The following is a 25432-nucleotide window of genomic DNA, read 5'->3' on the forward strand; positions in this document are numbered from 1 at the left end:
TTTCCTTAAAATGATTTCACTTAGATTTCTGTATGAAAATGTTTCCATTAAGTAGTTTGAGTTAATTGCTCAGTTTCTGCACTGTCACGGTATCATATGCTAGTGAATTTTAACAATTCAGCGACTAGCAGACAAATTAAGAAGATATTAAGTAATCTTTGTATATGCAAAGTAAATAAAGTGTATTTGTAAAGGAAGAGTGCTGTACCATTAATTGAAAAAGGTCAAATTTATATATTATTTTAAAATGAGGAAAAAAATCAATGGAGAATAATGAAGTTGTCATTGTTATTCTGATGTAATTTCATGGAAATTATCATTATTCTTAATAACTATCTTAATTTTTGCTGTTGTAATTTTTTTTCTTTTCAGTCTGTTATTGAAAATAGTAAGTTCTTTGAGCAGTTTGAAGTTACATACCAGATCTTGAAAAGAGCAGCTGAAATGTATGCCAAAGCAAATGGTTCAGGTAAATGCCTATGTTTCTTTCACCACGAGGACACCATTTTATCTCTTTAGGCTTAAGTATCTCTTAGAAAGATCTCATATTTGTTTCCTTCATGCAACAGAGCTGTTCAGCAGCTCACCACAGAGACTACAGCCTCTGACAGCAATTTCACATGTTCTCTAATGTGAAGCCAGCTTATGCAGAGCAGCCTGTCCTTGTGCTGTTAAGATTTCTTAATCTCCAGAAAAAGATGATCATGTTCCGACTTCCTAGTGGGAGAAGTCTATGGACCATGCTAACTTCTGGATTGTTTTGGTGGTGTTGATTTGGCTCAAAGGTGTGCCAGAAACCAAATTAGGAGTAGGGAAGATCATGTTGTGGTGCCTGGAAATGCTCCCTGTATTGTTGTAGTAGCAACAGTATGCCCTCATTTAATGAAGCTTCTTCATTAACTCTGAAAACCTGCAAGAGGAACCCAAATGACAGTTGAATTAGGGATGTACATGAGAAAACCGTGTAGCTGATTCAACAGCTGCCTCCTGTAATTCATAAACACTACTGAGTTCAGTGAGAATGCATGAGGGCAATATTTGACATAGATAGTTACAGACATGAGATGACTTTAATCTCTGCTTAGGAGATAACACACTAATGTTGGTGGAGAATTGCCGCAGCTGCTGAAGTCATTAGCAGATTTGGAGAGAAAATGGATATTTTTTGTTGTGGAACTCGATAGTGACACCCAAACTTTATGAAAGTAAACATTTTTACAAGGTATTCTTACAAAGAATAAAATGAGTAGATTTATTAAATTATTAAATTTATTAAAACATCCAATAACAAATTCCTTTCTAAAGGGCAGCTACTCCCTTATATGAATTTTCTACATGGTTTATGAAGTCTCAGTATTTTCTTGGATCCTTTTTCTTCTCTCTGTTTTTTTCTTTGGGAATGAGGACATACTTGTTCCTTTATTGCCTGAAAAAGAAAATTAAATGGCAAAAAGCAGCAGTTTGACTTTTAAGCCAGTAGAAGGAAGATCAGAATTTCATTCAGTATGTTTCAATGTAGACATAATATGTGTTTGTATATTATGCATCTCTATTATTCTCTGCTTTTTAAGGAAACTTTCTTTATTTCTTTTATTATAGATTAGAAATTAACACCATACGGAATATGCAGTGTGATTGTTTGAATATAGCACTCATTTTTTTTTTTTACTTTCCTTAGTCTTGAATTCACAGGTTTAATTTCTCATTCATAATTTTGCGCTGAAATTGGCCTTGGAACTGAGCATATGTATATAAAAGCCTACTGAAATAGAAGTTATAGTAAATATAATTCTTTGATGAGAATAGATAAGCATTACATAAAATTAAGCTTTACAGTAATAATAATGAACCAAAATAATCAATGTCTTCCCTGTATCTCAGTGGAAGAAGTTGAGAGTGTGATGAAATTCATGAATGAAACAACAGCACAGTGGAGGAACCTCTCAGTAGAAGTGAGAAGTGTAAGAAGCATGTTGGAAGAAGTGATTGCTAATTGGGACAGATATAGCAGCACTGTGGCAGGTCTACAAGCTTGGTTGGAAGATGCTGAAAAAATGCTGAATCAGCCTGAACATTCTAAAAAGGTATGCACTGATAGCATGTATATCTGGCTATTTTGTAAATGATGAAATGCAGAATATTTTTTTTCCATTTGCTTACATTGTTTTACAAAATGTCATACAAGAGGGAGGGGTGTTTTCAGTTTCTGGCATACTGCCTGCATTCATCATAGGTATTTCAATTTTTGCACATGTATCATGTAGCATGTACGTACAGACATGTACATATATATACGCGAGGAAGGAAAGCATCATCTATGATAACATGGTTGGAGGCATCTTTGACATGAATGTAGGGCAGCGGTATTGCTCAGAGATAGGAATGATACACAGTTTACTCAAAGGTAAACACAGCTCTCAATACCAAAGTGCATAGTCATATGCTGCATACAAAGAAACGTAAAGAAAATTATTTTTCCACTGATTTTTCTCCTATATAGATGACAGATTGCAATATTAGTTGCCTTCACAAGACAAGATTATTAATATGGGTTATTATATTTTAATGTATTTATGTATTAATATGGGTGATTGAGTAATTAATCACTTCCCGTGGTGTTTTAGAAATGTTTACGATAGCTCCTTTTGGGACCTGCATTCATAAAGATAGTTCTGCTGTATTTTTTTTCTGCTCTAAAGATTTCAAACTAACATCAGGTCAGGAACGAGCATTTCATGTTACGTGATGAGACAGTATACTTTTTGGTAACAGTTTGATAATTTAAATGAGAGTAAAAGAATAGCATACCCTTTTAAAATAAAAATAAACCTGTGAAAAAGGTTTAATAGTCTCACATAATATTAATACCAACAGTTATTATTACTAAGCAGAGAGTGTGACCTCAGCTAATCAGGCTGATCTTAGCTCCTTGTGTATGTTTTATGTAAGTTAATTGACATCGTTTAAAATGAAATACGCTTATATCCATAAATATAAATAGGATAAAAATATTTACTTCTCTGACCTATCTTATAACTTTACCTTTAAAGATTTCAAAAGCAAAAATCTGAACATATCCATACAGCATATGCCTGTTGGATGTAGATTACAGAAGCAAATACTTCTTGCTGTTCTGATATATGAAGAGTTTCAGAAAGCCTTGTTGAAAACCATAGCCATGAAAGCATTGTCCTTCCATAATGCTAATTTCTCCTTAAACTTATAGTGGTTCAAAAGTTACTTCTTCTGTTAATGTTCAATCTAGCAATCCACAGCAATAATGTTCACTTAGATACTTCCAAGGATAGTTCTGATTTAGAACTTTTAATATTTGTTTATTAAAACAAAATACAATACTTACATTTTTTTGACAATTAATAGTCATACGGCCATCAACACAAGCATCTGGACCCCCAAATGAAAGATGATAACTATTGCTTGGAATATGACATACAGCCTTTTTAAACATTTCCAAATATTTGTACTGCACACCCACAAATATATCAGTAATACGACACAAAGATTTTGTTGATGCTTATTTGGAAACCTTACCTGCATTACAAAACCCCCCTATATTCTATCAAGGCAAAACCCATTGTAGCTCCTTACTATGCTGTCATGCTTTCTTCTTCTTTCCATTATCTCTGTATAACTTCAAGGCATACAAATGTTCTTTTTACAAAAGAAAGTGATATGTTGGATTTCTCATTGGTTTCCATTTTTGAGAAACCTTATTATGAACTTGTAGCACAGTTGTTGCAAAAAAGATCAGATCATGGCCAAAACCATGTCAGAGAAGATGTGGGCAATCGTTGGACAGTTAAGAGTCCTGTTTTGTTTATTGGTATAGCTATAGTCATAGTGCCTGGAGATACCTGCCTTAGGAACTGTTGCCAGTCCTCTTTAAGAACAAAAAGGAAGGGAGAGAGCTGGTCTTTGTTTTCTCTACCATGTGTACCTGCTCTCTTCATGTGTACCTGCCTACATGATGCACAGAAGCATTTTGGTGCTATGGCTGGGCCATTTAAGCTATTTCACTGGAACAGGGGGAAAAAAACCCCAAACCAGCGACAACTATCCTTTTCTCCTCCCCACTCACCTACTCTGAGATTTAAAGGCAGCAAATTAAGAAGTGATTTTCTTGGGTTTTCTTGGTTGCCAGGCCCTGGAAAGCTCCATATAGTTCATGGAAGGGGCAGAGTAGCTCTACAGTCTGTATATAGCCCAGGTTAATATCAGCCCATACTGTTTCAAGACAAGACAGAAATTAGATGAGCCCTGAGTGTTTTCAACTAAAGAGCTTTCTCTTAAGGAGCTCAATTAGTTTAACTGAAGCTATTCACTGGAGTAAAATGAGCTGTAAGTAAACCGGTGGTAATTTTTAATTCCGTAGGTTATGTTCACAGACTCTAAAAAGTCTATTATGGCATATCCAATATGAAGAGATTCAAAGGATAGTTTTTCAAAGAGTTTTATCAAGCCGATACATTTTTGTTTCGTGATTTAAGGTAAATACTATATGAAAAGGTTGTGTAATGGTGTGTTAATTTTCTTCTTCAGGATTTCTTCCGGCACTTACCTCATTGGATACAACAGCACACAGCCATGAATGATGCTGGTAATTTTCTGATTGAAACATGTGATGAGACCATTTCCAGAGACCTTAAACAGCAACTTCTGTTGCTAAATGGAAGATGGAGAGAACTGTTCGTGCAAGTTAAGCAGGTATGCATTTTTGCTGTTGTTGCTTTTAAATATTTACTTCATTTCCCTGTCAGCAAGACAGAGTTGCCCTTCTGTCAGGACTATAGAACAACTTATTAAAGTACCTAATTGCTCATCTTTATTTAAAATAGAAATTAATTCCTGACAGCAGGGTTTTTTTTTTTTTTAATTGGGGCTTTTCCTTTCTTTATCTTTTTGATTATACAGCTTTTTATTTTTGTTTTTGAACATTTTCAGCTAGTATAAGCTATAGTTTTTCTTGATACAATGAATATTATTTATGCATACCCCCCACTGTTCTTTGAAGAAAATGATTGTAGCTATTGTTATTGTAAGTTCTGTAAAACTGAACAATGAAAATAATGAAAGTTAATATTTATTATTATTTAATGAAAATTGCATTCAATTATAGTAATGTAACCATAAATAGGTACAATACAAGTCAGTCAACCAAATGTTTTCCCCAAATTAGTCAAACATTACTTCTGTTTTGTGTGCAAGGAGGCACTGATAGCTTGTGAAAAAAACTACTCTTTTTCTCATGAAAGAGATTCAATTGATTGGAAAAGAAGCATTGTTTCTGCATTTGAACTTGAAAAAGCAAAGAGAAGATCTGAGATAAAATTACAGAGAGGTATTTCACACCTCATAAACACATTAGAAAATATATTCCCCGTGGTCAATATACCACTAATATTTTCCCCCTTTTTCCCCTTATTTTCCTTGTGATTTAAAATAAAAGTTGCATGTTTAAAGATGCTGAATCTTTTTTCTTTACTGGCATGATGTTATTCCCTTTGCAGTCAAGTTAAATGGAGAACCAAATGATTTCCAATTTTTATTGTAACTTTTCCAAGCTGTTGACTAGAATGTTCTCAAACTTTATTTGCTGATATTTAGAGTGGTTCATTGTTGAAACAGTAGTGTCCAGGATGTAAATGTTTCTTCCACTACTTATGCAGCTTCTTTCATGTGCTGGCAATACGTTTTTTGTCATTGGCTTTTCAACATTTCTGTCATACTGCTCTTGCTACTTTAAGACCTGCATTTCCCCTTCCTCCAGTGAGTTCTATTATTGAATTTTCCTTATCCTTCAGCTTTTCTAGACTTTCCATTTTCTGTTATCTTTGCTGAATTTTCAAGATTTATACTATAAGTAATGAGAAACAAATGAGTGTAGCATTCTCCAAATCATCCAAACCTTAAAAATGACCAATTTCTTGTATGAATGTTGTTTATTTTAGTATCAGCACTATTGAAACTAATGTAGACAATTAATGTCTAAATAATGTAGAATATGAGTTTCCATTACATTGCATTTTGTTGAACACAGTTTTTTCCAGCAAGCAATGGCACTGAAAACATGCTAATTCTCTTAAATCATTACAGAATGCCAGATATCCCATTTTGGGTGGTAATTTTTCTTTTGTTTCTTTTTACTTTACATTTTCTTAGTATGCTCGAGCAGATGAACTGGAAAAAATGAGGAAGGAATACTTGGATGGTGTTGCCCATTTGACAGCTTTTGTTGATGAAAGCAATAGGAAATTTTCGGTTCCTGTAGAAGTGTCCTTCCTTGATGTTAAAATGTTTGTACAAGATTTAGAAGTAAGTATCTTCCTTCCATTCCTTTCCTTATCTTTAAGAAAGAAACTTAAAAGTATTTAATTCTGAGAGCACAAAATTATTTGAGGATACATTTCCATTGTTACTACTGCTTTTTAACTGATGGTGATTTACTTGTATGACCATATAATCATAGAATGGTTTGGTTTGGAAGGGACCTCAAAGATCATTTAGTTCCACCACCGCTGCCATGGGCAGGGATACCTCCGACTAGATCAGGCTGCTCAAGGACCCATCCAGCCTGGCCTTGAACACTTATAGAGAAGGGGCATCCACAACTTCCCTAGGCAACCTGTTCCAGTGCCTCATCATCCTCATCGTGAAGAATTTCTTCCTAACGTCTAGTCTAAATCTTCCCCCTTCCAAATTAAAGCCATTTCCCCTCATGCTATCACTACATGCCCTTGTAAGAAGACTCTCCCCATCTTTCTTGTAGGCCCCCTTCAGGTACTGGAAGGCTGCTATATGGTCTCCCCAGAGTCTTCTCCAGGCTGAACACCCTGAGCTGTCTTAGCCTGTCCTCATATGGGAGGTGCTCCATTCCTCTGATCATCTTTGTAGCCTTCTTCTGGACTCATTCCAACAGCTCCATATCCTTTTATGCTGGGGATTCCAGAACTGGACACAACACTCTGGGTGAGGTCTCAGGAGAGTGGAATTGAGGGACAGAATCACCTCCCTCGACCTCCTAGCCATGCTTCTTATGTTGCATCTTAATATGCAGTTGGCCTTCTGAGCTGCGAGTGTGCATTGTCGGCTCATGTCGAGGTTCTCATCAATCAGGACCCCAACTCCTTCTCTGCAGGGCTGCTCTCAATCACATCGTCCCCCATCCTGTATTGAAACTATGGATTGCCCCAACCCAGGTGTAGGACCTTGCAGTTGGCTTTGTTGAACTTCGTGAGGTTCACACAGGCCCACTTCTCCAGCCTGTCGAGGTCTCTCTGGATGACATCCCATCCTTCTGGTGTGACAACTGCACCACTCAGCTAAGTGTCATCTGCAAACTTGCTGAGGGTGAGCTGGATCTCACTGTCTGTATCATTGATGAAAATATTAAACAGCCCTGGTCCCAGTACAGACCCCTCTGGGACTAGTGATGGATCTCCATCTAGACATCGAGACATTGGCCACTACTCTCTGAATTTGACCATCCAACCAATTCCTTATCCACTAAACGATCCACCCATCAAATCCATATCTATCCTAATTTAGAGACAAGCATGTTGTGGGGGACCATGTCAAAGGCTTTATAGAAGTCTGGATAGATTACATCCATTGCTGTTCCCGTGTCTGCTGTTGTGGTCACCCCATCATAAGGTTGGTCAGGCAGGACTTGCCCTTGGTGAAATCATGCTGGCTGTCTCAAATCACTTTCCTGTCTTCTGTGTGCTTTAGCCTAACTTCTAGGAGCATCTGTTCCATCATGTCCTCATGCATAGAGGTGAGGCTGACAGATCAGTAGTTTCCATGGTCATCTTTTCGACCATTTTTAAAAATGGGCATATTGTTGCCCTTTTTCTAGTCTCCAGGGACTTCTCCTGATTGCCTCGTCTTTTTGAATATCATAGAGAGTGGCTTGGCAACCACATCACCCAATTCCCTCAGGACTCTGGGATGCATCTTGTCAGGTTCCATATACTTATATATGTTCAGGTTCCTCAGGTGGTCACGAACGTGATCTTCCCTTACAGTGGGTGGGCTATATCCCCCTGGTACCCTTCTTGTTGTCCATTGACCCAGAATGGGTGAGGAGAGCAGTTGTCAGTGAAGACTGAGACAAAAAAAGTTAAGGACTCAGCCTTCTCCTTGTCTGTTGATAGGAGGTCTCCATTCTCATTCATCCGTTAAGGTATGCTTTCTTTAACCTTCCTTTTCTGGTTGACATGCCTGTAGAAGCCCTTCTTGTTAGTTTTAGATTCCTTTGCCAAGTTCAGCTCCAGCTGTGTCTTGGCCTTCCTGACACCATCCCTACACAACTGGGCAGCATCCATATACTTTTCCCATGTTACCTGTCTCTGCTTGGACTGCCTGTGCAGTTCCCTCTTGTTCCTCAGTTTGACCAGCAGGTCTTGACTCAGCCGTGCTGGTTTTTTCCCTTCCCTGCTTGATTTCCTACATTTGGGGACTGAGCACTCTTGTACTTCATGGAAAGCATCCTTAAATATTTGCCAACTGTGTTCTGCTCTCTTGTCCCTTGAGACCATAATCCAAGGGGCTCTACTAACTCCTTGAAGAGCTGGAAGTTTACTTTCCTAAAATTTAGGGTCCCGACTATATTCCTTACCTGTCCTACATCTCCTGTGACCTTGAACTCCACCAATGCAGGTCGCTGCAGTCCAGGCTGCCTCCAATCTTGACATCACTGATGAGCTCACTTGCATTGGTGACCATCAGGACCAGTATTCCATCCCCTCAAACAGAGGGTGTCTATTACCTGGGTTGAAAAACCATCTTTGATGCACTCTAGGAGTCTCCTGGATTGCCTATAGCTTGCTCTGCTGCTTTTCCAGCATACATCAGGGGGCTTGAAGGCCCCTAGTAAGATTACAGTTTGCGGGCATGAAGCCTCCTGTAGCTGGAGGAAAAAGGCTTCATCAGTAGGGTCTTGATCAGATGGCCTGTAGTATACATCAACCACAAGGTTTCCTTTGTTGCCTCAGTTTTTTATTCTCACCCATAAGCTTTTGACCTGTTTGTGGCTGTTTTTCAGGGACAGCTGTTCACACTCTTTCTATATTCTGATATAGAGGGCAACGCTCCACCCCTCCTCACCGGTGTCTCCCTTGTCATCAGCCTGTAGCCACCAATAGCCACACTGCAGTCATGGGATTCATCCCAGCAGGTTTCAGTAATGGCAATCGGACCATAGCTTTTTAGCAGCACGGTAGCTTCCAGCTGCTCCGTTTTGTTGCCCAAGCTGCATATGTTTGTGCTACAGCTAGTATAAATTGCTTTATTCTTCAGTGCTCAACATTTCTAGAGCAAATTTCCAAAACATTATCACACTGGATATTTCTTTCTGTCTAGTTTCTAATCACATTCAGGTAAGCTGAGAAATACCCTATGGCACAGTTTTCTTGCCAAAGAAATATGATCCAGTATTCACTGGAATCAGCCATGAAAACAAATTATAATTGGAATATATCTCTGTTATCTGTTGAGAACAGACTTTTATCTCTCTTGAATACATAAATGCTGTTGATGAAATATTTTTTTGAAACATTTGTTTCAGAATATTAAGCAGAAATTGCCTGCCATGGAAGCTCAGTACAAAATGGTTACAAGAACTGCACAACTTCTTACGAAAGAAGTTGCACAAGAGGAAGTCAATGAAATGCTTGGAACTTTGGCAAGGATCAAAGAACAGCTGGGCAAGGTTGCAGAATACTTTTTCTACTACACATGTTGACTGTTGAACTAGTAAATAGTAAGCTCTCCTACATAAATGCTCAGATATATGTTTTTGAGCAAATATATAGTTATAGTAACAATAGACTGGATTAATGGGGGAGAAGATGTTACTTCTTTTAGACTTTAAGACTAAGACTACCATCCTTAAATGTAATATTCTTAGGACTCAGGAACTATATAAATCTGCATGCAGAGGAAGCTGCTATTTATTGAATTTTACAAATTTTTTAATAATTATTTTTCTTTAAAATGACCAAAAGGTTAAGGACTATTCCTGTGCCCTGGTGTACGAATGCCAGCGTCTACTGTCTCCACTGGAAGAACTAGAGAAACAAATCACACATTTTTATGAATCTCTTGAAAAAGTCAATGAAATAATTTCTATCCTGGATCCTGAAGCACAACCTACAACTGTTCTTAAACAAAAAGCCCAAGTAAGTTTCAAAACTGTCTTGCAACGATCTGCTGCCTCTATTTACTATTAGCTTTCTAGGGATTTGAATTGCAACTTGTTAAGCAGAGAAAGTTTCTTAATATTCAGACAACAAACTGTCCTAAAGTCAGTTAAGCATGAACGTACAAGACTGAAACTTCTATTCCATCTGGCAGTGGTTTCTTTAAAGTGCATTGTAGTAGAACATTAGCTTTTCTACCTGACCAAAAAATGTGTCATTCTGAGTGAATTCAAAGCTACTCAGAACTCACTTGGAAAGGTAAATTAGAATATAAGGATCTTGCTTAGGAACTGCGATTTATCCTTGTATATTTGTGATATATAGCCTAGAAATAGTGTTAAAAATGGATGTACATATTTCATTAGAGTTGGATTTGAGGGATAATATTTGTAAATGAAGCTAAAGTCTTTCAAAGCCCTTCAGAGTCCCTTGGAAAAAAAAATAATATTGGAACAAAGAAATTTAACTGGGTGCATGTATATGTGTGTATAATATATAAAATTAGTACAAGCCTACAGTAATGGTGGAAATTGACTCAATAATTCAATAAGTGTGTTCTCATCCAGTGACTTCAAGTTTTGATTGTATTTGGGTAAAAAGTGATCTGGTGAACTTGAATCAAGCCAGTCCATTTATCTTCCAAAGCAAATCTGCTTCTTTTTATGAACTCCAGCTTAGTCTTGTGACTGGCTTACAGGTTAAGGAGAAGCTCATAAAAGAACTTCATTCTTCTGCTGCTGAAGGTTAACCTGCTCCAGAATGTCATAATTAAAAGACATGTTTCTTCTGCATTTATTTGCCAACCAAGGAACCAAAAGCTCAGTTACCTGAGGGATGCTGGTTTCTGGTGATTGAGGAATAAACAGAGATTTGTCACGAGGAATATAGTTTTCCTTCAATAGCACAATGGTTTCCTCACCAAAGGCTTTTTTAAACCTTTTTTTTTCCAGCCTATGTAACTTCATGTATGTTTCCTTTCTTCTTCTCTCTCTTTTTTTTTTTTTAAAAAAAACACTATAATCCTTATCACTTAATGCCATTTGTAGTGCAATTTGAATTATGTAAGTTGACATGATATGTTAAACTGTTGAAAGACAAGAAAGGTTAACATCTCAGCCTGTAACTGTGAGTTATCATTCTTAGGTCCATTGTTTTCGCTGCTGCCTACTTACAAATATACAATAAATATAGATATCCCATAAAATTAAATCACAGGATAGTGTGTTGACTTACATTCTCTAAAACTATCCAAAAGACTTGGATATGTGTCAATGACTTTTTTTTATGGGTAGATAGAGCTATTTGGGTAGAGGACTCTGCATGCAAGAAGAAAGTTGCATGGCCTGTGTTATTCTGTGTAGTGTTTTGTGTAGTTTGTTTTTCATGGTGCTTAGACCTTTTCCTGTTCTTAATGTCAAAAAGTATCTTGCTGTTATTTTGCCAGCCTTTTCTCTCCTTTGTCCTGTCCAGGGTGGATATAAGTTTTTTTTGTTTTTTTTTTTTTTCTTTCAGGATTTGGTAGCTTACCAAGAAAACTGCAAGAAAGATGTGTCCCTGATTGAGAGAAATAGTCAGAGTATCCTGCAGTGTGTGGCTTCAAGTGAAGTGTTAAGGCATTTCCATCAGTCAACATTTCAGAAGAAAGTTACACAAGTTCAGATTACTTTTCAGGTAATTATGTCGTACCTTGGTGGATATTTTTGAAAGCTTGTTCATATGCAGCTGATCCATTCTACTGTATCTCCGTTTCATCACTCTGCAGCTACTGTTGTGGAAAGCTCTCCTCTCTGGTGTCAAGTTATTAATTAAGGATTTGTCTGTATTAGGTAATAACTGGTCAGGGGAGTGATGGTCATATTCTCCATGCAATTATTCAGAGGTAAGAATGCCTCAGAAGAACTCAGTATTTAAGAATTTTCACACATCTCAGGCTCCTTTGGAATGAAGGACATGAAATCCACCTGTTATGGCTGCACTGGTTTTTGTTTCTACGACTTTGTTATCTTGGCTAACTATTTGTTCCTATATTCGTATACATCCCCTTTCACAGAAAGCATGGAAGATGGAAACTCTTGCAAATGCTGCTGGGCATTGTATCTCCTTAGAAAATACAGTGGATTATGAATATAAAAAGTAGCAAATATGTGTTTGTGTTTGTTCATGTAAAGATGTGTACTTTAGGCTAGAATTCCAATTACCTGTACATTACTATGTTGTTGTTAGCCATATTGATACTTTTTTTATACTTGGCCCTAGTCTAGCCCCACTCTAGCATGGAATTAACCATTATCATGAAATCAGATCTCCAGATTTTGAGTTATGTTAGACTTATTTTCAGGCAATTACTGTTCAGTGTAAGGCTATCTAAAATGAATTTTAAGCTACAGAAAATCACCTGTCAGTAAAGAGCTGTCTCTGAGAGGTGGATTTCAAAATTGCCATTGTATTTTGTGGGTCGTACTATAAGATTAGTGGCTTTTGATTTACAATTTAAAAATAAATTGTTTACGTTTAGCTTGTAGTAACAGAAGCAGATACAGTTGTAGCTTGATAAATTTACCATGTTAAACATTAATTATTTTATTTCTATAAATATAGATGGTGATTTATCTCTTGGCATAACAATATATATGTGGTATAACAATAAAAAATGTGGCATACACAGAGTTAAAATATTTATGGATCTGGAAACTGACATCCTCTCCTGTAAAGAATACTTTCCTATATGATTCTAGTATTATACACAAATATCTATAAGGAAAGTTTCAAAAGGCTTAGCAAGATATTCAGTTTGAGAACTACAGATTCGATAAGTTCACAAGTTGTTACAACTCCTTACATTAGGTTTTGTAATCAGTGAGGATAGTGAAGTGTATGGCTAGTAAGCAGCGTTCAGCTGCAGCAAGCTAATTCCAGTTTGCGAACTCTTAATTTCTCCTGGTAAATTTTGTTATTTGCTTATGGAACTGTAACCATTGGATGATGCAGCACACTGAGACAGACTACAAAACAAAATAATGAGGAGTAGTGACTAAGGCTTCAAAACAACATGACTTCAGAGTGGCAACTAAATCACAAAATTTCCTGTCCTTCTTTTAATTGTACAAACCTCCTCCAGGTCAGAAGACCTGTAGCATGAAACCAGTTGGATCCACAGGTCAAACCTCCTTCATGCAGAGTCGTGCAGGAGTAGGTGGTCTGCTACTAGGAAAAATGGAATGGCAAGCTTTTAGCCATACCAGCTGCTTTACGTTCGGAAGCAGGTGCTAGGAAGGAAATACTAGCCAAATGGAAGAGCATTATGAAGGTATCAGAGAGATCTATATTAGATAGCTACACATTTTATTTGAATGAAGGATGACATTAGCAAAAGCCTTTTGCTAATGTGTAAGTATTAAAACTTGAGAAAATGGGATCATGAAAGGGAGAAGCACTTGTGAACGGCATTTATTTGAATGAATGACATCAATCAAATGCATTTTTTGTAAGATCATGGTAAAAAAGAACAAATCGAAATAAGTGAGAAAGTACCAGCTCACTTTCTTTGCTTACAACTCAGAATATGGTCAGGAAAGCTGGTGACTGGAGAAAAAACATAGAAGCAAATAGCCGTCTGATGAAGAAATTTGAGGAGTCTAGAGCAGAACTGGAGAAAGTCATACAGATTGCAAATTGTTGCTTAAAAGAAAAAGGAAATCCTGAAGAACTTCTCAGGAAACATAGTGTGAGTAAATTCTCTGACCTTTCTCTGTGGAATCTTTGAGTGCATGAGATGTAAGTGAAAAACCTACCTAATTTGAAAGTTGTTGTGGATTTCTGTTGTGTATAGAAGTTATACAGATGAGGTCAAACTTATGTTAAGATTGAAAAACAAAAAGGAGAAGATATCGCCTCTCTTTTTGATGAATGTTAGCAACCAGGAGGTGGAGAAAGAAAACCTCATAGAAATTAGGATTGGCTTTGTTGGTAGAACCATTGGAGTGAGGACCCTACATTTTGCCAGTCTTGTGCATCCACTGCCTTCCCCCCCCCAACCCCCCCATTGAATATCCGTGTCTGTATTATAACCATTACTTATGCATGTAGCTTTAAAATGTATTCTTGTTAAGCTACTATCTCAGTATACTGGCTAAGAATAAATTAATTTGAATGGACTTCAACTAGCTAGAATTAGTTTCTTCTTTAGCTCGAACTTCAGTTCTTCACTGCAGCAGAAGTAACCTTGAAATTTACAGAGTGTGTTAGGGAAATTCATATTGGCAGGTTACTGTATCAATAATCAGCTTCGTCTTCTCACCTTCTCACTTTCTGCCTCAACATCAGGAATTCTTTAATCAGTTGGATCAGAGAGTCCTAAATGCCTTTCTGAAAGCATGTGATGAACTTACTGACATCCTCCCAGAACAAGAGCAACATAGCCTGCAGGAAGCTGTGAGAAAACTACATAGGCAGTGGAAGGTTAGTGACATTGAATGATGTCTCTGGAAAATGTAAGCTGAACTTTGGAATGTTTCTGCATCATCTATATGTTGAAAAAAAATAATAATAAATTAAAAATATAGTTGTATTATTCTGTTTCCTGCATAATTGTATTTTACAACATTAGATACAGTTACACCTACAAATACCCTCCTGAAAAAAACCCTGTTAATTATAGTAGTCAAAAGTCAAGAAATGTGAAAAATGAATTATGAAACCTTAGTTCCTCCCCCTACGTGTACAGCCATAATGATACCTGGGTTAAGAACATTTATTGAGAATAGATGCTAGCTTTTCTTACTTTATGCTGATGTTGGATGATTACAGTTGTTTTCCCAGCCTTAACAAAACAAATTTGTAAGAGATCAGGCCATCAGTTTAAATTGTGTCTTCTGCCAAAGGCTCTAACAACTGAACAAGCATTGCTCATAGGCAAAAAATTCCACAGCTTGCTAGCTGTTTCTCACTAGTATGCAAACGGGAACGTCTGGTAGTAATCATGTATATAGCTTTACCATTATTGTTTGCTTTATTTTAGAAAGGAAATATTTTGTATATCCTACAAATATTTGTATAATGTGTATATTTATATAATGTTCCTTATACGTACATATTCTGGTCCCTCAAAACTCTTGACTTTTTTTATATATCTGAGATATTGGTAAAAGAGTTGCTTTATTTACTTAAATGAATACCGAGAAACTCTCATCTGGTCATGCATATATATGCTTTATTTTCTGCTTTAGCAGTTTTTAGATAATTTATATGTAGTAACTTCAGGCTGAGGTAATGGGAGTAGTGTTTTATCTCTGTGCTTGTTTATTGCCCCTGTGGGCATGTAGGATCTTCAAACAGAAGCCCCATATCATTTGATCCACTTGAAGATTGAAGTACAGAAAAGCAAGTTCCTGGTCACAGTGGAGGAATGCAAAGCTGAACTAGCTCGACAGAACAAGGTGTTATCAAGAGAAGGCAATGAAAGGATGATCAAGGAACACATGGTATGAATTATATGCCACCACCTGGGCATTTACAGAAATACATTTCAATGTCGATAATAAACAGAAGGTCTGATCATCTCTTAAGACACCACATGCTTTGTACACAACTAAATCACATCAGTCATTGAGGTCTTTAACAAAAATTTCGATTTGAGATTACAGTTTGTAGCAAATATATAGATATGCTTTGATTTCTGTCAGTTTGTATTTTTATTGAATTTTTTGCTTTGTCTCCCATCAGTTGTTCTTCGGTGACAAGGGACCTTACCAGCTGTGTGAGAAAAGGCTTCAAAGGATTGAAGAACTGTGCCAAAAACTCCCAGTTACTGATCCAGTGAGGGCTGCATTGGAAACTAGCCAGAGAATCCTGAAGGATCTCAAATTCCAGATAGACAGCACTTACATAAAGCTAACAGAGCACTCGGATACTTGGAAGGGCTATAAGAACAGGTGCCCGCTCAACTGCTAGCTGGGTCTTATAAAATCTTAATATGCAGTCAATCTCCTAAATGTTGATGTAGATCAGTACCACATGAAGAATGATACTGTGTTATTAGTTTCAAGTAGAAAGCTATTCTTTATGTAGTAATTCTACAAATTATAGTGGGGTTTTGGGTGGATTTTGTAATTTTTGGTTTAAAATTAAGAGGTTACCACTTGGTGGTGGCATTTTTACTCTAACTTTTTTCCTTGCTGTGCACTATGTGATGATTTGTTTCAGATTTTCTGAATTGGCAAGTTGGATTTCATCAACTGAAAGAGAGCTAAAGAAGATAAAGGAAAGTGTCAATGATACTACCAAATACAAGCAATTTAAAACATCTGTGGGGGTGAGCCCTTGGTTTATACTCTAGCAAAGTTGCTGTCGCTACCACTGAGACTTTGGATAAAACTCTATTCTGAAGTAGTGCAACTGTTTTACTATGGAGACCATACTAGCTCTCCTGATTCCTGGTATTAATATTTCCAGGAAAAAGTTCCACATGCAATAAAGTGTAGCACAAGTTCCCACTTTTAATAATTTAAAGAATGACAGGTCCCTTTACCTGTATATTCACAACATCTAAATTTTGCCCCCTATTTTGCTATGTACACAGTTCAAACCACTGTGTAAAGAAAAGCCAAAATTTTTGAAGGATCAAGTCACTGTTTTACATTTAGGGAAAAACAGTTCTCTTCTCTAATACTATAACAGCAGAGGTAAAGATATTCTACCATTCACTTTTGTGTTGGTAACCGGTAACAGAAGTGTTAGGATAGTTGAAGATTGAGTTGTTTTCTTAAAATAGTTTTAGCCAATAATATGTTGTGTTGCTTGAGACCTAGCTTGACCCTTAATTCTTTGTTTTATTTCACATACTAGGAGCTAAAATAGGAATGTCATATATTGTAGGAATTTCTGTCAAAGTCTTGAGTGGGTTGTGAGGCTAACAATGCAGAGAAACATAATCAGGTTGACCTTGGTAAAGCAGAAAGAGGTTTAGCTTAGTGGATATTTCTACTCCAAAAATTCTGATTTTGCAAAAATTCTGAAAATGCAGTTTCACTGCTGGCAACTTCTCATCAGCACTGACACAAAGATATAAAGGAACTACCAGGTGAAAAGAGGGAAAAAATTTGCTATTCAAATAGGGAAAAAAATACACAAAACCTTATGCTACATGAAATTTTATCTTTGGGAAAGTCAGCATTTAAGATTTGAGTGGTAACTAAGAAAATTGGTCAATATATGGAAAATGGATACAATGATCTCTCTCTCTCTCTCTCTCTCTCTCTCTCTTTTTCTCTCTCTGTAGGTAAAAATGTTATATAGTTTGTGAGGAAAATGTGCTCCACTATTATTTATTAAAAAAAAATGTAGTAAGTAGTAGTGGAGTAAAATCTGTGGGGGAAATGCAAAAATCTAGCCATTGACTAGAACAGAATCAGATAGGGTATACAAATATAAAAATGCTACATTTCTAGTGTTTCAAAATAATAAAGATAGTGTACACTACTAATCTTTGAACTGGTGTCATGAATGTCCCTCATTAACATATTTTATTTATTTGAAGAAAATATGTTTTGATCCTTCCATAGGAAATTAGGAAGCATATTAACAAGCAAGGAGAAAATCACAGCTGGCTGAAATCTACACTTGCTGTTTTGACTGCTGTCTGTCCTGATTTGGAGGCTAAAAAGACAGAGGATGAGCTTTGTAAGCTTTCCAGTGACTTCAAGGGACTCCTAGATTTGCTGGCTGAGGTACAGTATAAGAGACACAAGGAATCCCCATTTACAGTGTCACATGAAATTACATCAATTGTGGCTTCACAAGCGTAAGTTCCCTGCTGTGTTTTTTTAACAGAACTGCAAGCATTCAGCAATGAAAAACTCATTTGTACTCCCTGGGTAGGAAGGCCTTGAGAGTAGCAGGCAAAAAATACTAACATTATTATAATGGATCTTTTCCCTTTGCAGGATTGGGAAGCATCATAGTAAGTGATTTTGGAATCAAAATGTCAGTATTTTTAGGGGCAAAAGTTTTCTACAATCAGCTCTTAGTGAACAGCTAATGGATGTAGAATTTAACTTGAATCTTCCTTTATTCATCTTTTATGCTGCAATAATAAATGAACTACTGTGAGGTAGTTTCAAATCATTGAGGATGTCTACCATGCACTGAATTTGCAGGAAAAGGCTGTAGTTTTCTGGTGTGTAAATTATGATGAGATACTGTAACTGCTGAAGTCATGGGAAGTTTTTCACTGATAAGAAGCAGAACCTCTTGTAATCCACTAAACCCTTCATTTCTGTGGGATCTTAAAATTTACTGCTTCACAGTTTTCACGGTAAAAAGATCAAGAGACACTTAGAATGTCTTACACTTAGAAGGAACAGATCCATTTGAAATAAAGCATTCAGGCTTCAAATTCCATTATAAAGGTTGATTCTTGTGCAGACCTTGTAGGTGTTCCAAATGTATAAAAGTTCCATGTATAGAAACTTCCATAGTGTGAAAAGTGTGTTGGAAAAGTTGAAGGAACCAATTTTATGATTTTCAAGTGACTGCAAAAGTACTTTTGCTTTTTGTTTCCTCCAAAAGACAAAATTAAGGGGATCACAAGGTAAAAAAAAGAGAATAGGAACTAGAATCTAATTTTTTTTTTTAATAAAAGCATAATTTACATGGCACTTTATGTTATGTTATAGTTAAGAGACTGCTGGTTCTTAGAAGTCTGAATACTCTTTGCAGTTAAGTTTACAGCTTGTTGATCAGATGGATGAGACTGTTTAGATAAAGACTGTTACTAGGTGTTTCTAGAGTTGAGCAATATTTTTTTGAGAGTAAAGCCTAAATATTTATATAACAGGAAAGAGAATGTCTTGAATCTAAATGACCATCCAAAGTGAATGTGGACTGAAAGGAAAGAAAGAAAGGAAAGGAAGAAGGAAAGGAAGGAGTTTGTTAGATCTAGAATACTTTATGATTAAATCCTTAAGACACAGGAACTGTCTGAGGAACAGAGTCTGTACTGGGAATCAGCTACAAGTAGTTAGCTGAATTATGCAAAGAGGGAAGAATGTTCTGATACGTTGAATAGATGTATCTTTTTGTTTATAAAATTCTACAAACTGAGACGGGATATTGCACCATATGCATATTGTGGTCCATAAAACCAGGGGATCAGGGCATTTTAATGTATTTGTGATTCACCAAGGCGTTGCTGTAGGAGGTCCAAAAGGCAGCAAAATTTTTTGTGAGTTGGATAGCACAGGTATTTCGGAATCTGAGTCATCTTGCAAGAGTGAGGACAGCTTGTATTTTCTAAGTTATGACCCATAAGTGGCTATCACAGGCAGCTAATTACCATATGGCAATGTGTTAGGGAGTATGTCTGAACAAGTCGAAGGTTTCCTTGGCCACATTCTAAGTCTAGAGTCACTGAATGTAAAGTTAAAGATATCTATTAAGAATGCTGGAGGAAAAAGTGGTTTAAGTTTAGATAATTTACTATATTTTTTGAAAAAATATTCCAAATATAAATGTGCTCTTAAAATATAGATGTGCCTGTCAACATGAAACACTGAAAGATATCTGTAATTCTAGATTGAAAAAACATTAGGCGCTGTTGGAGACTGTGTCCAGTACAAAGAAGAAGTTAAAAGTGCAATTGAAGAGTTAATTAACAACTCTAAAGAAGCCCAAGCAGAAGCTGAAAAGATCCTGGATACAGAAAGTTTATTACAAGCTCAGCAGCTACTACTTCATCACCAGGTAGGGCAATCACTCATATCCATATTGAATTTTTTTTTTTTAAGGTAGAATGTATATAATAACTACATTTTATTGTATTCATTAGCATAAATCTTTACATTTGAAAGTTATAAAGGAAACAGTCTTACATGGTGTAGTATTGATTTCTTATAATGGAAAAAAGTACTCAGTATTTTTTAACTGTTAATGCCCAAAGAAGAGCTTGTTTTTTAAATTTTACTTTTATTTCACATGTTTTTTTGGGGCACAGAACAACTGAAAACCAGGCTTTGTTTACTAGAAATTTTGGATAAGTGTACTCTGCAAACAGGTAGTCTCTTTCTTTACCTTTTTAAAGACTGCATGTCAGATTTTATCATGGTAAATTTTTCCCAATCCTAGTTTTGGAAATTTCTTGACTTCAGCAGCTTTGGTGTTCCCTTAAATCTAAATGCCAGAGGGGAGGTGTATCTTCAGCCTCACATCCTCCTCTTAGGTAGCTACTGCAGAGACAAATCGGCCTCTAGACTGTAGAACAGGAGTCTTTTTATGCACTGATAATAGATCCAAATATCTGCAGGCAACAATAACAATGAACTGCATGAGTTGCACATAGCACAAATCATGGATTTTAAGACCAAATATGGGAAATTAATTTTGAAATCTGCTCAAAGCTAGTAAGAATAAATTACTGTCAATGTTTGGAATTCTGTAAGGGTTTTGTATTGAGATACATTTCTGTAAGGACAGACTTGTCTTATTGTCTGACCAGGCGCTACTACGTCTTACTGCTATGCTATCTAAACTCTCTGCTGTTTGTAAAAGCTGTTGTATGTGGTAAGGTTTTTATTTGTTCTGTCAAAACTCGACATTCCTTGTCCATCGTAGGAGAAGCAGTATGAATAGTTAACTTCTTGAGCTCTCAGACTCTTCATCTTATGATACCAAGTCTGTTAAGGTAAAAACAGACTTTGGCAAAGACCTGAAGGTGCTCAGAGTAGAATTGAGCAGGGAGCTGTGAACTTACCTAGCAAGGCTGGCAATGGTTCAAGTTCAAGTCTTAGGAGCTTCTGATAGAGTTACAAAGCAAAATGCATCAGAGAGAGTAAATCGCCAGGGAAGTGATTCTGCCCCTGTACTCTGCATTGATGAGGTCACACTTCAAATACTGTGTTCAGTTTTGGGCCCCTCACTACAAGAAGGACGTTGAAGTGCTAGACCATGTCCAGAGAAGAGCAATGAAGCTTTGTGAGAGGTGGCTGAGGAGGGAACTGGTGTGTTTAGCCTGGAGAAAAGGAGGCTGAGAGGGTACCTTATCACTGTCTACAGCTATCTGAAAGGAAGCTCTAGTGAGGAGTCTGTTGGTCTCCTCTCCAAAGTGACAGGTGACAGGATAGAGGAAATGGCCTCAAGTTGCACCAGGGGAGGTTCAGGTTAGACATTAGGGAAAAATTTCTTCACCAAAAGGGTTATCAGACACCGGAACAGACTTCCCAAGCTGGCGATTGAGTCACCTTCTCTGGAGGTACTTAAGAGGTGGGTAGATGAAGTGCTTAGGGATATGGTTTAGTAGTGGACAGGTACGGTTGGACTTGATGATCTCTAAGGTCTTTTCCAACTGAACAATTCTGTAATTATGCAACCTGGCTATCTCCATACTGCTCTCTAATGAAGGCTGATATATTGCTTTGATCAGTCTGAGGCTCCAACTTGTGCCTCAAATAGTGCAGAACAGACTTGCCTGCTTCTGGTCATGAGGAATACATGCACCTGTGGCTACGACTGCAGTTGTTCAACTGTTGTTGCTTCTGCTATCTAAGATACTGCTTTGGATAAATGACCGTACTGTCACTTTTTTTTGTCCCATTTGTACATTAAAATGTCCTATACACATTTTGGAAACCAAGCTGTATTTTTGATGTGTATATGAGACTCATCAGTTTATCCCTTTGTTTGTTACTCTAATTGCATATGCCTGCAGAAGCAGAAAGTGATTTCATTGTGCCAGTTTCCCAAAGAAACTAAAAAGTCTCATAAATCCTGTTGCATGAATCCTTTTAGCAAAGGACAAGGAGACTCCGTGCAAAGAGGCAAGATGTGCAACAGCAGATTTCCCAAGCTAAGCAGTTGCAGGTTGCAGGTGGACTGCCCAGCACAATGCAAGAGGATTTACAAAAGTTGGAAGGAACATTGGAGAACATGCAGCAGACTATGGAGAAACGTGAAGAGCAACTGCAGGTGGGTTGTTTTCAAGTAGAAATATAGCCCTGTGCTTTCTTCTTTTTTTTTTCTTATCTTAGCAAAAAAGTCGGTTTTCTTAAAATGTAAAAAGCTAACTTTCTCAGCTCTGAATCTTGATCCGTGGGTTTTTCATGATCAGTACCTCCATGAAAACATCTTGAAGCTACTGGATACTTCTTAATTAATGAAGAAACAGGTTTTTTGTTTGGAAGTGTTTAACAGTCCCAACTACTCAGTCATAATAGGTATTTTAAATAATTTATCTGTGAGTTATTTTTTGAATAGGCTGTCTCCCCTGGTTACTAAAGGTGACATTGGCCTTTAATTGAGAATCTTTAGGCTGGGTATCAGATTAGTAACACCTAATGTTGTGCAAATGTAATCCTCACAGCTACTCTGTGAAACAGAGTAGATGGCACTTCAGAAGAAATTGTTTTGTTTTATATCAGGTCTTGCTCTTTTTTTCCTTCTTCAGTAACTTACAATGAATTTGAGTTTTTTCTCCCTTTTAATCTTTCTGTGTTCCTGTTTTGGGTTTGTTCGTTTTTTTTTTTTTTTTTGTAGGTCACAATAAATAAATGGGAACAGTTTGAAAAGGACAAAGAAACAGTAGTAAGATATCTCAATCAAGCAAGCTGTGCTCTTGAACGTATCCTAAATTTTAGCAGTTTAGAGAGCCTCTCCTCAGAACTGGATCAGACAAAGGTATTCACTATGTGAAATACAGGAACTGAGATATCTTTCTGCCTTGCTTGTTAACATTACCTTCAATCTTTGCATACTTTCCTGTTAATGCCAAAGGGAATTACATATGCAGTTTAAAGACTTTATAAACTGTTAGCAGTAAAGTTATTTTATGAAAAGGCCATGAAAAATTACTCAAAATATGCATCTGGAACACACGTATGGAAGGTAAAATGATTTTAAGGACTTCCCATTTTATGCTCAATAATCATCCATACTAGTAAGATAAACAGTGTCAAGCATTGTCATACCAGCCTTGCCAAAGAGCACACTGTGATGTTATGTGGACTGTGACAAGTAGCCCTCTTTTAGCCCTGATGAAAAAAAGGAGAGACTTCTACAATATGGGCGTAAGTCCTAACATGCCACTTGTCCTTAGTAACAGACAATTATCCTAGCCCATGTTATTTGCTAATACAGAAGTAATAGTAGTGATTTGCTTTTCTAAGTGGAATGCTTTTCTCGCTGTTTTACTACTTGATGAATCTGATACTAAATTATACCTATTGTGGTTACGCTCAGCATCCGTTTTTCTGGTGTATGGATTTACGATCCGTGGCAGAAAATAGTTGCTAAACAAAGTCAGGTTACAAACTGCAAGGTGCTGCAAAATCCTCTTTGTAAATGGTAGGCTCTGAAGATTAAATAATGATGCATGCAATCTTCCACATTTTGCAAAAAAAAAGTTCCTGAAGAGCTGTAGAATAAATGTCGATTGGTTGAGTTAAAAACTTTTGGATATATCATTTCCCTTGCTAAATTTTATCCAAGCTAGTGTGCTCGAATACATGTTTCTTAAATGCAACATGAAAATAACCTTTTTCATAGTTTACTTAAATGTATTTACACACTCAAAACATTCATACAGGACACAGATACTTTTTCACAAAAATTGAGGAAAAATACTTCTTGTGTAAATATATGAAACTGCTGATGTGTCTTGCATCCTTACAGGAACTTTCTAAACAGACTGAAGCAATGGCAGTGCAGGCTGAGAATTTGGTGAAGAATTCTTCTGAGATACAACTTGGTTCAAAGAACAAACAGTCCCTTCAGCAGCAGGCCAAATCAATCCAAGAACAAGTGAAAAAAGTGGAAGCTACTCTTGAAGAAGAGTATGTTCTTAACAAGTCCTAATATTTATTCTCCACTATAGGATTGTATCAGATTTCTAGAATATCCTGTCATCCTTCTGTGTTGTCACATCAGCTCTGTCATTTCAGCTTGCTGTGACATAGTAACCAGTTTAAAGTACCAAACATGTCAAAAGTGTGTGTGCAAATAAACAAAATCTTTGTTTAATAATATGTAGTTTCTAAAGGCACTGTTAGTTGAGTTTTACCTGTCACTTATCTTTAAGCTCCAGTATTGAGAAGAAGGGCTAATTAAGCTTATTCATGAGGTACTAGACTCTTTTAGAAAGAAAAACTCAGTGCAAGTGTGAGAACAGCACATTTACTCTATTTGCCTTGGTTTTCAGTATTCCAATGTCTCCATAGGAATGTCAAGAAGTGCCTTGATCTTAGCTGAATGCTCAGAATTTGTTTCATGGGCTGTATCAAAAGCTGCTTCTGCTGCTGCAAATAACAAACATATCATTTGCCAAATTTTGTTGAAAAACTGAAAGTTCAAACTCCAAGAAAATCTTGTTAAACTCTGTAAATATTTGTAGCTTTTTGTATTTTTAAAGGTGTCAGCCCTTATCTCAAGTGACTGACTCAGTTACTCAACTCATGTTACTTAACTTCGACTGTTCCCATTCTCATTTTATCTATACACACGTACACTTGTATGTGTGGGGGAAATCAGTAGTTTTGCATATATTAGATCTGACACACAAGTCATGAATATATGTGCCAATTCTATGTTGTCTTAGTGGAATTAGTATGTAGAATAAGCTATACTATGCGTATAATTTAAACAGGTAAACCACCTACATCTGAATATGAGAAAAGGTCAGTGCCCATGTGGTTGTTTTTTTTCCCCTACTGACCGTTGTCATGCTAATCTGACTTTAATTTGGCACTTTTCTTCCCAATGTAAAACAACAGTTGTAAAACAGAATAACTACCCTCTGCAGCAGAAGTAACTTTTTGATTATTGGAAGTCTGAGTTTTCTTACACATCACTTTCTCCAATATGAAGTACTACAGTGATTTGCAGTCAAATTATGCCAATCTCACCCAATACTTTACTTTATACATAGTTTTCTCCAATACTAGGGAGAAAACTATTGTGATTTTTTTTTTCATGAAAAACATCCTTCCAACAATGAAGATTCATTTTTCATAGTGTAATCTATTTTTAAATGAAAGCCATCATTGATATCCCCTTTCAATGTAGATATGAAATAGGTTTTATTTGAATGTATGAATTATACAGAATGTCTGTGGTACTGTGGCAGATAATAAAAAAATAAATCCCTTCTGCAAAACATGCAACTATATGAAAATCTCTATAGTGAATCTACACAGCATATAATCAGTGTGTAAGGGTTATGTTCTACCTCA

The 25432-nt window shown here is 36.6% G+C and overlaps 1 protein-coding gene across 1 annotated transcript in view; it reads left to right on the plus strand.

Moving 5' to 3' along the window:
* The window catches only part of SYNE1 (spectrin repeat containing nuclear envelope protein 1), a 320695-nt gene that overhangs the window by 92976 nt on the left and 202287 nt on the right, over window positions 1–25432 (plus strand). Inside the window, exons 18-34 of the mRNA XM_054062229.1 lie at window positions 373–469; window positions 1882–2084; window positions 4561–4725; window positions 6181–6333; window positions 9587–9730; window positions 10026–10199; window positions 11733–11891; window positions 13780–13944; window positions 14544–14678; window positions 15542–15700; window positions 15942–16150; window positions 16422–16530; window positions 17780–17944; window positions 19791–19958; window positions 21999–22175; window positions 22743–22883; window positions 23877–24037. Of these exons, the coding sequence (XP_053918204.1) occupies window positions 373–469; window positions 1882–2084; window positions 4561–4725; window positions 6181–6333; window positions 9587–9730; window positions 10026–10199; window positions 11733–11891; window positions 13780–13944; window positions 14544–14678; window positions 15542–15700; window positions 15942–16150; window positions 16422–16530; window positions 17780–17944; window positions 19791–19958; window positions 21999–22175; window positions 22743–22883; window positions 23877–24037 (2684 nt within the window). The remainder of the gene's footprint in view (window positions 1–372; window positions 470–1881; window positions 2085–4560; window positions 4726–6180; window positions 6334–9586; window positions 9731–10025; window positions 10200–11732; window positions 11892–13779; window positions 13945–14543; window positions 14679–15541; window positions 15701–15941; window positions 16151–16421; window positions 16531–17779; window positions 17945–19790; window positions 19959–21998; window positions 22176–22742; window positions 22884–23876; window positions 24038–25432) is intronic.

Source organism: Cuculus canorus, chromosome 3, assembly GCF_017976375.1.
Source record: "Cuculus canorus isolate bCucCan1 chromosome 3, bCucCan1.pri, whole genome shotgun sequence".
In the NCBI taxonomy this organism is placed as follows: domain Eukaryota; kingdom Metazoa; phylum Chordata; class Aves; order Cuculiformes; family Cuculidae; genus Cuculus; species Cuculus canorus.